General features: G+C 40.4%; 1 protein-coding gene across 15 annotated transcripts in view; it reads left to right on the top strand.

The window, feature by feature from the left end:
* HIVEP1 (HIVEP zinc finger 1) overlaps window positions 1–13,330 on the top strand; it is a 127,281-nt gene that overhangs the window by 74,855 nt on the left and 39,096 nt on the right. For all 15 annotated transcript variants that reach the window (XM_071736436.1, XM_071736435.1, XM_071736437.1 and 12 more), the window contains one exon: window positions 1,939–1,992. In XM_071736436.1, coding sequence (XP_071592537.1) covers window positions 1,939–1,992 — 54 coding nt within the window. The remainder of the gene's footprint in view (window positions 1–1,938; window positions 1,993–13,330) is intronic.

Here is a 13,330-nt window from a genome sequence, read left to right as displayed (position 1 = left end):
GAGGAAGTGGGTTTGGTAGCTGATCTGTGTTTTGATTGCTGCTTGCATTCTCACAAATCTTACAGCTCCATCTACGGGGTTAATTTGTTGGTGTTTATTTTTTTCCTGTGTGTTCATGTCTTTCCTCAGCTGTCATGCACCTTATTCCATCACCTTTCTTCAAAGCAATACTCTGTGGGAAAACATCAGAGATCATTATTTATGGTTTTCTCCAGTAGCATTCGTGGCACATGTGTATAAAGCATGCTTTGGTTATGGTTCCTCTTATTTTTGCTAGAGATGGTTATTTACAGCCCATTCTATACAAAAAATTTAGAGATACATGCAGTATTTCAGCTGCACCTGAAATCCATGAGGATGTTAAATATCAAGTCTTCACTGTTTAAAGCAATGCTACGTAAAAGAGGGTTGGTAAAGAGATAGTGAATGGTTGTTCTCTTTTGGAGTTGCTTGTCTTCAGCAGCAGTCAGGAGCATTGGTGAGATAGAGAACTTGGTTTTGAAAGGTAAAAATGCAGAACCCCAGCAAACTGAACTTAGTCTTAGAACCCATGAGAAGTGCTCGTTTCAGTTAAATTTTTTTACTTCTGCTGAGAAAATGATTGGAAAGCAAATGGTTCTGGTGTACATAAGTCATTCTGCTCATAAATATTAAGGAAATAACTTAAAACAACTGCTTTAGAAGTCTGTCTAAGAAAAGCCAGTTTTCTAGAAACGTTGCATTTTATAGAAACAGTGATCATAAGTCAGAACACATAAAGCCCTCCTCACTCAGCAAGGAAGAGATGAGGACTCTGCAGAGCTGTCCTTCTCCTGTGCTAGCCATGAAGTTTGGTATTTCTTGAGTTGTACCAGTAGAGTCTGAGAGCTTTTGGATTAATCCAGTTAAAGAATCACAGAATGCTTTGGGATGGAAGGGACCTTTACATTCTTTCAGTTTAATGTCAGAAAAAACACTCCCACCCCCCCACCCCAAAAAAAAAAAAACAAAACAAAACAAAAAAAACAAACAGCTTTTACAATTTTGAAATATTATTAATTCCATCTGAAAGGTATGTTCCCAGCCCAGATCTTGCTTGTTGAGGGCACAGTTTGATGTCAAGCTCAGCCTCTCCCATTGCCACTGTTTCTTACCAACAGAACCTCTTATCCTGAAGCCACTCAGAAGACTGTTTGCTACCAAAAAGAACTTATCTCAAGTTTTTATTTGCTCCAGCTGCCCCTTTTCTTGCTTTTTGCTCTGCATGTGCACATGTATACACATGGAGGAGGTTCCCCTCTTCCCAAGGGATCCTCCCCACAACACCAGTAGAAACACAGTTCCCTTCCTGGCACCAGTGTGTTTGGAGGGCAGGAGGTGATATGCTACAGACACAGTAAGCATGAAGACTCAGGGCTTCTTTTTGCTCCTGCTGTGTATGTGTGAATTTTTGGTAGTTTCACAAGAATAAACACGGGTCTACTGCTCACCCTGTGCTACTCCCATGTGACAGTATTGGCTCCGTCGCTTCACGTAGCAAATCCTGTTTGCTCTTTGTATCACCGTGTTTAATGCTGTATTGTCTCGTTCTAACAGCATTTTTTTAAAAACATTAAAATGCTCTGTAATGCACCATAATACCTATTCAGAAGAGTCCCCTGACTGCATAAATTATTACAAATGGTATGGAACTACGTTGGGATTAGCTGCTGCCAGCAGATCCAATACCAGTGCTTTTCTTTCTGCAGTTCCAAGTAATTTAGCATGTCAATAGCCTTGCTGGTAAGACATGATAAAATTTTATATGGCAGTATTACTCATGATGTACTGCATATTTATGGGTGAATGGTGTTGTTCCTAAGTATAAGCAGATAGCTCAAGACAGATTTCAGTAAATGACTTCTTAAAATCTCACCTTTTTTATATGGGTATTTTAATAACAACTTCTCTTTCTTGCAGACAAAATTGAAGAAGCACAAAAACAACTCAACGGAACAGAAGACCAACAGAGAGGTAATAAACAAAAAAACTCCAAAAGTAGGATAGGAAAAAAACTGGATGGCAATTGTGGAGGCAGATCCAGAGCCTTACTGCATCAGTGAAAAGGCTCTGTTGGGGCTGGGTGCCGGATGAGGCCCCTGGCAATGTCTGTCTGCAGATCAGGAGCTGTGATCTGTAACGCCTCAATTTTGCTGAGACACAAAGGCTTTTTTTTTAACCACTTGAGTAGCTGCCTCGACCTTGCTGAGGCAGCTGAAGCTGAAGCATAAGGGATGTGCACAGGTTATTGGCTGCAGCCTGCAATAGCCCTTTGGCTCATTATGTGATTTACCTAACATTAATAACTATATGTGGTTTATGGCAAGCAATATGTGAGGATTTCTAACATGCTGAAGGGGGATTGGTCATCACAGGTTATTTTAAGAAACAGATGACCTGTGACAGATTAAATCTGTGTGTAAGGGCTTGGAAAGCTGGTGGAGAGTCATTGTATTTCAAGGCTGGCTGGCTGCAGTTGTACCTGTTAGGTGGTGTTATAAAGCTCATCTAAACACCCACAGAAGAGTCCAGAGAGACACTGGTGGGAGGAGCCCAAACAGTACCTTGCCCAGCTGCTCCCAGGTCCATCACAGGAGAGCTGTGAAAGGTCCATCTCCACAGGAGTACAGGGGCAGGCAGGAACCCAAATTATGGACCCAGAGGCAGGGGAACTTTGTCTGGTCCCCTCTCAAGGCTGGAAGGGATGATGAGATTGAACTATGGAAAATTTCTCCTTGAGAATTCAGGCATTCATCTGTCATGGTAGTGAACTGTCCTTCTAGCCTGTGACACGTCTGTGAACAGCACTGTAAATTGTTGATGCTCTGTCCTGGAATCAAAGTTCATTATCTTTTCAAACAATGAACTTCAAAACCTTTTTGAAGATGAGAGAACACAAGCAGTATCCGAGTGGATCTCAGCAGGGCCCATCTGGCCTCAACAGAGGCAACAGCATGTACTGCTTAAGGACAGCACATAAGCCACTTTCTGCCATCCATTCCTCTGATGCTTTCCACAGTACTAGGGATGTCTGCCATGTCCCCTTAAGTATATAGACATTTACAAAGCTGTTATCCATGAATCCTTTTGATTAAATCCTGTCTGCATCCCTCACAGCCTGGCAGCAAACTGCAGATGTTCACTAGCAATCACATTAAAAAATACATTACTCTTATCTTTTCTCTCGGTTTTTGACTTGTTTCAACAGGTGTCCCCCAGTTCAAACATGGTGCAATTTGCTAAAGAGCAGTTCCACAGTCACTTTATCCACTGCCTTTGTGATTTTCTAAACCTTGTCCATGTCCCACTCAAGCTTTCTTTTCTCCAAGCTTCTGACTGGTTTAGTTTTTCAAGGGGAGGTTTTGTACACATTGTCTCACAGGGGAACCAGGGCTGTGAGGTTGCTCTTCATATTTGTGCAGGAGGAAGTAAAAAAAAAAAAAAAGTGGCTAGATGATAAAAGCATACTTTTAAGTATGGGGACTTTTCAACAAGCTATTAAATATTTCTAACAAGTTTTTGTCTAGTGGATTGTAGATAAGTATTATTATTATTAATCCAACTTAAGAACTTGGTGGTAAAGTATTGTGGTCTGCTCTTCTTGCTGTTGGTCTTGCAGAAGTAATATTGCTCTGGATTATTTTTTTTGTGATGGACACATTAAAGCTAAAAGTCAATCTAACCTTTGCTTTTGGGTCTTGGTTCTCACACATGGCCCAGCAGCACCTTTGCACAAAGGAAGATTTAACTTTTCTAGTGTGAACTTAAGGATGTACTCTGTGAAGGATGGGGTTGCCGAGATTTACATGTTGCTGGCACTCGGCTTTCACAGCACCTCAGAGTCACAAAAATTTATTTAGAAATAACTGGGATAATAAGACTACTCTATTCTAATGAAGAATGTCGTCTCCTTTAGTTTCTTAAATGTCTGAATAAATAGATTTCTTGGTAATATGAAGTAAACAAAATTATTTACTTGAAGCTTTAGAGTCTGAATGCCATATATATGCTTTAAGCTAAACAAGTAAGCAAAAAAATGCAAGTATTCACATAGGTTATTTTAAATCACAATTTAGTGTTTACAGATTCCCATGAAGTATGGTTATGCATGTTTCCTTTGTTCATTTATTTTGTCTTCCAGTTCATCTAGATCACTTTAGGTTTATTTATTTCCTATCTGAAATGAGCAGGAAATGTAATTTTTGTGGAATTTATCATAAGCTAAATCCTGCTTTGTCAGGAGCTTTAGTGGCACAGCTTATTTGCAGGAAGAATTTTTCATAAGTTTCATCATGCAGGGTTTCTGCTGACTAGTGTTGTGCACTGATCAATCATAACTTTATACCTGTGTGGGTTTTAAGTTAAGCTTAATTGACTACAAAAAGATATATATTTAACACCTCGTTGTTCCATTAGCTGTAGTAATCCAATTAAGCACAAATTGGAATAGATCTCTGTTAAGCACAAAGGAGACAGTAAATGAGTAGATATAGTGTTCAAGTTTGCAGACTTTGATTATTTAGCATGAAGTTGCAACCTACTTTTTTATTTCTTTGAGTGATTGTGCACAGCCACATTCCAATTATGGATATTCACATGGCTTACCACTTGAGACCAGAGACATATTCATTAGGGGCCATACTCCCCTTTCTGCTCAGTGAGTATATAAAGTGGATAATTCTTGTCATTTCACTTACTCTCAGCTGCCCAATTGCTGCTGTGAATTTTCAGGATGAAAAGCTGTGCTTCTCTTTGCTTTGATGGTATCTTTGATGGCTGTTTTACACCCTGCGTATACCCCTGCTTTGGGGTTGAATTTCATCTTCTGACACCATGTAAAAGGTTTTGTTAGTGTGACAGAAAGCCTTCCTCTCAGTGAGTGTGCCCTGTGGTGCTCTTTAAGACCTGGAAGAGGTGATGAGCTTGAACTATGGAAAATTTCTCCTTGAGAAGGCAGTGAAATCTTTCTCTGATGTGGGACCAAATGGGTATAATGGGCTGGAAGGCAGTCAGCCAAATCTGTCTGCTTTGTCTTTGACCTAGCTCTGGCCATCCTCCTAAGAAAGCCACCCCAAGAAAGCCTCTCTGTCTTCTCCCTTCCAGACTGGTAAAGTCAAGTCCTCTCAGATCCTTGTGATTACCACAGAGACTTTTGATTTGGTCATTCCCAGAACCAGTTCAGCCACTGAAGGCCAATGTGAAGCACTGTAAGCATTTGTTTTCTTCTTTATCTATTGCAGCAGTTTTCTGCCTGTTCAGTTGGCTCCCTTCGTTACCTTTCCTGATCTGACCCCCAGAAAAGATAATATTGTAAATAGCAGAAAGGAATAAACTCTCAGTTAAGTTTCTGATCAGTGTTCTATGTTCATTCCCTCCAGTTCATCAGTTCTGATAGAGTACTCATTTTGGAGTACCCACTTGACCTGAACAGATCAATGTTAAGGCCTATTTAGCACTTCTTTGAGTCTGTTATTTTCCTATAAACCAAGTTACTATACTATACTGTTCTGTCTTCAACATATTCATATTCCTTAAAGACCATATTCAGTTTATTGCCTGATGCTGGAGATACTGCATGTAGAATATGAAGACTATGCTGTGTATTCTCCTGCATCCTCTGTTTCAGGTCCTCAGCATAGCTGTTCACTTCTTGGTCTGTGAAGGCAGATTTCTAGGTTGTGCTCACCTCTTCCAGAATTCCAAGCTGTTGTGACAGTTCTATCTTGATGAGAGAGTTCCCTTCCAGTGACACCACAAGTTTCTCCTTAAAGCAATATCTGCATTTCACTCAGCTCAATTCTCTTTGCAGATTTTTGTGCATTGATATTTGTAGTGCCCTCTTCATTTGCATCTTTAGATACAGAAACATTGTTGGCAGGTGCATGAGTTTTGTCTGCCTTGATTAGTAGCTGTTTAAGTAGCAGCAGGCTCTGTCAGTATTTCCTGAGAAACCACCAACGTAGAACCAAAGTCTTGGTTTGGACTCCAGCAGAGTCCAAGGACCTGAAGGTGTGCTGTTGAAAAACACCTTTCTTTCCAGTCTCTGTCATGAGCTACTTCAGGCCTCGGTCTGCACTTTCAGCAGGTGCTAATATGTTTCTGAAACCTTAAAATTGACATGGCATTTGGTGTAGTGGCCCTAGTCACCATTTGCATGGGACTCCATGCACTGTGTTACATGCATGTATAAGCTGTGTGGCATCACCCATACTATGTCTGTACATCAAAGCTATTGGAAGGAAGCTAGTGGAAGGAAAGAGTAAAGAAAGGAGACATTATGTTCCAGCAGCAGATATTCTCTGAGATGCACAATCTACAAGCACATATGTTCCCCTCCCACACTTGTAGTCTCTTCAGCATAGTGTGTTGGCATGGAGGAGAAGCAACTGAAATTAAATGCCCTTTACCTTGTTTGCCCATCTGCTGTTTTTTTAACTGGAATATTATTTTTCTAGTAAACTGAACAGCACTGAGTTTTAGGTAAGGAAGTTTGTCATTATAAATGGAAGCATGAAACTTTAGTTCAGAAATGTAAGTTGTGCTGCAGATTCATGGTAGATGTATTTCGTATCTTCAGTCCTTCCAAACCCTCCCTACTTTATCATCTCTTTTGTTAAATGAGTGCACATTATGGACAAAAGCACAGAGGGAGTTTCAAATACATTATTATAAATACACCAGCATTCTCCCTAGATAAACAAGATGTTACATGTGTCTTATCTTACAGATTGATCCCCTTTTTTTGTTGCCACATCCCAGTGTATGGCTGTTTATGGCAGTTTATTCCTTCCTTCCTCTCCCCTCCCCACAGGTACTCCCCATCCCACTCCCCACCACTGCACCTCTCTCTGCCAAGAAGCAGGTGGGAACACTGGGTGCTGGTGATGTACCCTGCTCCCTAGGTCATCAATGCTATATTCTTTTGTTCAAAGGCAATAGGAAATAGGAAATAAGGAGACAGATCAAACAAATGTCCGGAAAGGTGATAATAAGCCAGTTAAGCATTTTGATTTACCAGCTTAGAGTGAGCTTATCCTCCACAGATGTCTCCCTGAATTTTTCCTGTAGTTTGCAAGCATGTGAGCTTTCTGGATTCTTTGCTTCTGGGGTACTCACATACTATCATTAATACAAAATTGTAGAATTATAGAAATGCTCAGTCTGGAGAAGACCTTCAAGATCATCAAGTTAAGCCTCACCCTAATGCTAGTAGCCTATTCCCAATGACCCATCACTAAACCATGTCGCCAAGCACCACATCCAGGTGATTTTTAAACACATTCAGGGATGGAGACTCAACCACCTCCCTGGGGAGCCTGTTCCAGTGCTTAACAACTCTTTCTGTAAAGAATTTTCTCCTGATATCCAACCTAAATCTCCCCTGATGCAACTTGAAGCCATTTCCCCTTCTCCTGTCATCTGTCACCAGTGAGAAGAGACCAACCCCACTCTCACTACAACCTCCTTTCAGGAATTTGTGAAGGGTGGGAAGGACTCCCCTCAGCCTCCATTTCTCCAAACAGCCCCAACACCCTCAATTGCTCCTCGTAGGGGATGTTTTCCAAACCCTTCACCAGCTTTGTTGCCTTTCTTTGGGCCTGCTTCAACACCTCAGTGTCCTTTTTGTATTGAGGAGCCCAAAACTGAACACAGTACTCGAGGTGGGGCCTCACCAGTGCCCAGTACAGGGGCAGGATTTCTTCCTTAGTCTTGCTAGTCACACAATTTCTGATACAAGCCAGAATGCCATTGGCCTTCTTGGCCACCTGGGCACATTGCTGGCTCATATTCAGCCAGCTGTCAGTCAATATACCAAGGTCCTTTTCTGCCAGGCAGAAATATCTTCTCTCCATTTTGTATTTGTAGACAACTGTGCCTCACTTTTTGGGCAAGACACATAACTAAGATCCAAAGTTTCATTTGATTCTTTTCATCTTTCTGTCCTTATCTTCAGCAGCCATATGTGCTAGAAATGTGCTCTGTGGAAGTATATAATCTTCAAATGGTGCACATTACAGTACTGTCCTGTTTGCTTCTTAGTGCTGCTGAGAGGTCTAGCTTGCCTTTCTGTTTTTCTCTTGGCATACATCAGATCTACCTACCCTTTACTTCCCAAATACTCAAACCAACAAGCTAGTAATGATATTTCGTGCAATTCAGTTGTGTATTTTCCTGATGTCTGATTTCATAAAGTGTTTGTATCTACATTAAAATAAGTCAATACATGTGTCTGAGAGGTAATTTATTTAAATTGTTCTGTGTATGTCAGTCTGTGAGGCTTTAAATCAAGACTGAATTATCCTTCTAAAATATTTACAGCAGCTCAGACAGCCATGATTGGTTTAGTGCAGGAACTGTTCATGTCTGTAGTTCATGTCATGCAAGATCTCACATTTTCATGGAGTTCCGTCTGTTATTGAAACCTCTCATGTTTTCACATTGAGGGAATATTGCATGCTGCTAGTAACAACAAAGGTGACTTGGAAGGTCCTTTCTGTCTCCAGGCACATTAAAATACAGGGGTTTGTGCCCATGAAGGACAGTAAGAACACTCCTCAATTCTTTGGGATCAGGAATAGTCTCCGATTTCATTTAACCTCATAATTTTTCATAGCTTTCATCTTCAATAGTGAAGTAGATTTTAATGTCCTCATTATACCAGTGGGGGCAAACTGATAAAAATGGAGATGTTTACATGTTCTTTGTTCTGAGGAACAACATTAGAATATGGTTCTAACCCAGGGAAGTTTTCTGGTTTCTGTAAACCTCCTGAGTTGTGAGTCAGCGTCTGTATCTGTTATTTCTATTTTTATTTTCTTTGGTTAGTACATTTAGTTTAGACTACTAACAGCTGAAATCTGCTCAGTAAATCCGCTGCTGGTGCTAGACACAGCAAGAACTGGTATTGTTTTGACAGGCAGACAAACAGATTTACAGTTTTAAATTGAACATTTCATCCTTCGGAGCTATTATGAGAACTTCGTTAAAACATTAATGGGATGTTAAAGTAGTAGTATTTTGACTTTTCCTGACAAGTATAAAAATTTTTTTGAATGACAGTTCAGCAAAAGAGATTCCAACCTGCAAGTGTCATTTTTCAAAGGGACATTATACAAATTAACATAAAAAAAATTGTTAAAAAAGCATCTTCTTGATAGTAACCGGAAAGCGGCTGTTTCAAATCACAGTGCAGTACATTGTTAAATCGGTGGCTAGATTTTCAGATGCAGTTACATTTTGAGCTTTACCCTTTAGTACATAGAAGGATTTCTTGCAATTTTCTAAAATTTGAGGCAAGAGCAAACTCGTTTTTGTGGTGGGAGGATGCTGAGCTAACTAGCTAGCTAATTGGAGAGGCATACCTATGCGCATGTAGTAAATGCAATAGGTTGCTAATTTTAGCTGATGTGAGCTGGTAGCAAGCCAGTTGTGGAAATGCAAGATTTTTCACTTGTTAGCTTCCTTGCAGTCTGCCTTCCATATAAATAGTGAGTGTTTCTTTCATACTTTCCAGATACTCCTGTGGCTCAGGGAGTTAATTTCCTCCAGTCTCCTTCTGAAGGGAAAATACAATAATATAAAGGGATGATGAGTGAGATACAGTCTACCACTTTCTGATGAAGGAAATCTCAAAAAAAGGTGCACATGTGTATGTGTGAGAGGGCAAAAATAGAGACTGTGGAACAAAAGAGGTGAGGCTGGGGAGAGGAAAGAGGCATTGAGGACCTCCCACTGATGTCGAAGCAAACCCGCCCTGGGGAGGTCATCCTTCACACCTCTAGTACACCAGACTGAGCTTCCATGGTTAGCACATTCCCAGTGTCTAGATTTCCATCAAATCAACTTCTCCAGCTTTTGTCATGTTCACAGCACCATATACTCTTAAAAGATGACCTGCTGTGTAAGACTTTCCTACTCCCTTTGCCAGAGCTCCTATTCCTTTCTTTGTTTTTAAGCAGTACAGTCCTTAGGTCTGAGCTCTTTGCTGTTATCTGTTTCTCTTTAGTTGCTACAGGCAGTATGGAAATGGTTCCATTTGATCCCTGCTTTTCAGCTAGAAGATGATATTAAAGAAAATATGACTTAGAAAAAAGAGAGAATATGACTTAGAAGCTTGTTCTGTTTGAACATCACTATGTGCAAAAAGAGCTTAGTTGCCATTTTGTTCCTTTAATTTCTGAGGGTTTTTTTTTTTTTTTTCCATTCACTTTGGAGATTTCATGTTCAGTATCTTATCTGACCATATAGCAAATGCTCATTTCTCATAACCCTTAAGCTGATTGGTGTTTCATGAGCTATTTTGTAATTCTCCAATTCTGTTTTAATGGTTTTCTTCTTCTTCTGTGTTAGGGTTGTTCTAATGGGTTATCCAAACTTTCCAGTAGCAACTGATAATCCTTGAATTGCATACAGGTAATTTAATTGTGAAACTTCACAACATTGCCTTACATTTTAGGAAGATTTCCAGATGTCCCTGAGGTATTTTAGTTGCTTTTTGGCAACATACTTTCTCCAACTGGTTATATTCAAACATCTTTATTCTTATATGGATAGCTGCATGAAACTGGTTTCTGATGAGGCTTTGACTCATTAATTTGCCTTTGGGGAGGCATTCTGCTTTTTCCATGTCTTTTGAGTGCCCAGCAAGGAAGAATGTGCATATCTTAACAGCACTTAAGTGGTGATTACTTTACTTAGTTAAGTGCTAAGACTTCAGTGTAAATTAGGAATACAGAGTTGTAATATGGCTGTAATGCAGGGTCAGTAGATAAACTCCATAGAGCTACAAAACGTAGTAAATATTTTTAATTTTTTTGAGCACATTTAAAAAACTATATTATATGCCTCTGCTGAATGTTCATTTATTGACATTTTATGTAAGTAGTTTGGCATTAACAACAGATTGTGTGATTGGTGTTTGCTGTTCTTGTGTTGCCTTTCCTCCGTTTTTCAATTAAATGCTCAAGTCCAGTGGAACTTCACAGTGGTTCGGCCTCTGCTGGTTTCTTATACACATGATGGTAGGAAATCCCAATCAGTAACTAGTGTCATGTTTCATTTTATATGTTTCCTGCTGGGCAGGAAATTAACTCTTTTGGGGGAAAAAAAATAAATCATTTCACTTGGGTCAGAGATTTTCAGATGTGCTGAAATGTTGCATTTGATTCCCGTTCACACACAGATGGTGGCATTTCTCAGCTGAGGTTCTTGTATTAGCCTCAGCAGTCAAATGTTTATTGCTGTTTGATTTTTATGGTCTTCCTTATTAAGCACGCTGGTTTTATGGCTAAAGATCTGTTGGTTGTTACTTTCTTCACTCAAGCCAAGAAATTAAACGCTCAAAATAGACCCAGCTCTTACAAAGAAAATCTTTCTTGGCCTCACTAGTGTAGGGTAATTATGTCCTTGCAGCCCCTCAGAATTCTCTCCTTCAGGGTCCTCTTGATGTGAGTTGCCATGACTTGAAAAGCTGCTGCCAAGAGAGACAGCTCCAGACTGCAACTTGTCATTCACCCTTTACCTGTCCCAAGGCCAGACAGGAGCTGGCAGGCTCTCACCTCTGCATCATCTGGGAGCTTCCTGATAAGTCCAAGCTGCATGCCTCGGGGCGAAGGTGTCTGGCTTGCCTTATGCTAAAATATAAAGGCACAATTTATAAAGCTAAGCCATTCTGCCCTCACCAGTGGAACCACAGTATTTCACCTACTGCATGAGGAGAGACCAGAGCACGCCTTCTTTTGTGGCTGCACCTTTCAACCTGTCATTTGCTTTACTTCCTTTACTGGGTTCTCAGGGAAGAAATTTTTATGTTTTGAATAAACGAGTGGATCGTTTCTGTGTCTCTCTATCCTAGCTTCACTCAATCCAGACAGTTATCTCCCTTTAGTGTACCTTTGCAAATCCAACACTGGTGAGAGAGAAGTTCAGACAAGGGCTCTGAGTCGCCTCTTGCTCACTCCCATACCAGCTCTTGCCTCTCTCAATCGAATCTAAGATACAGGCAGGCCTACTCTTTCAGGAAAATGTTACTCAAAGGCAAGAAATACTTCTTCGTTTCCCCAGTGTTACTTTCAAAGTGACAAATCACTCCCGTTAATAATATTAATAAAAACAGTAGATTGTAGAGTTTAAACTTTATAATTTGTGCTAAACATTGTTAAATAATATTTGGCTGTTCTTAACTATTGCTTACTTTTGGCAGCCAGTAATATGAGTATTTCTTGGAATGTATTTAGTTGAAAACCTATATGTTGCATAAAAAGAGACTTAGATGTAAAGCAGTGCCAGCCACATCTGTAGTAATGGTAAAGCATCTGGTGAAACAAACCAAACCTTTTTAGACTGCATTGCTTTTGTTGAGGTGTGTGTTAGTGTGCAGAATTTACAAATGTCGTTTATTTGATGGTAGAATTTGCAGATGGTAAAAGGAGTTAAGCAACAAAAAAAGCCAAAAAGTGGGATTCCTGGGGGATGCTATTCCCCATGTAGCCAGAGAGTGAGAGAGTGTAGTATAGGTATGTATTTTGATCCAGATGACTTTGTAAGATGAAGACCTATAGAATCATACAAACGGTGTATTGGGTATAAATGTGAGCAAAAATACTTTGCAGACCTTCACCTTTATGTATTCCAGTCTCATAGCAATGATGATTGATGAAAACTATGATAAAAGGACGATGATAAGTTGGCTTCTATTATAAAATGGCTAGATTTGGAGGCCAGGGGAGAGCAGTGAATGTAATTTTTCACTTTGACTTTAACAAGGCTTTTGACTCTGTTTCCAACTGTATTCTTGTACTCAAGTTAGGGTGTCAAGGTCTGGCTCAGTGCACAACCAGAGGAGTATTAAGTCTGCTTTCAGCAGGTACAGAGACAAACCATTGTGCCCAGGCAGGAGGAGCCCCTGTGGCAAGACTGCCTGGGGCTGACCAGGGAGCAGCTCTGAGGAAAGGCCATGGGGATGCTGTGGGCAGCAAGATGGGCATGAACCAACAGCTTGCTTGGCAGCAGGGGAGACCACAGCATTACAGATTATCCTCCCCCACTCAGTAATGCTGAATCATAGAATTGGCTGGGTTGGAAGGGACCTCAGAGATCATCAAGTCCAACCCTTGATCCACTACCACTGCAGTTACCAGACCATGGCACTGAGTGCCACATCCAGTCTCTTTTTAAATATCTCCAGGGATGGAGAATCCACTACTTCCCTGAGCAGCCCATTCCAGTGTCTGATCACCCTCTTGGTAAAGAAATTTTTTCTAATATCCAACCTAAACCTCCCCAGGCACAACTTAAGTCCATGCCCTCTTGT

The sequence above is a fragment of the Heliangelus exortis genome, chromosome 2 (genome assembly GCF_036169615.1).
Source record: "Heliangelus exortis chromosome 2, bHelExo1.hap1, whole genome shotgun sequence".
Lineage (NCBI taxonomy): Eukaryota > Metazoa > Chordata > Aves > Apodiformes > Trochilidae > Heliangelus > Heliangelus exortis.
The sequence above is the reverse complement of the archived record's forward strand: the minus strand, read 5'-3'. Positions and strand labels throughout refer to the sequence as shown.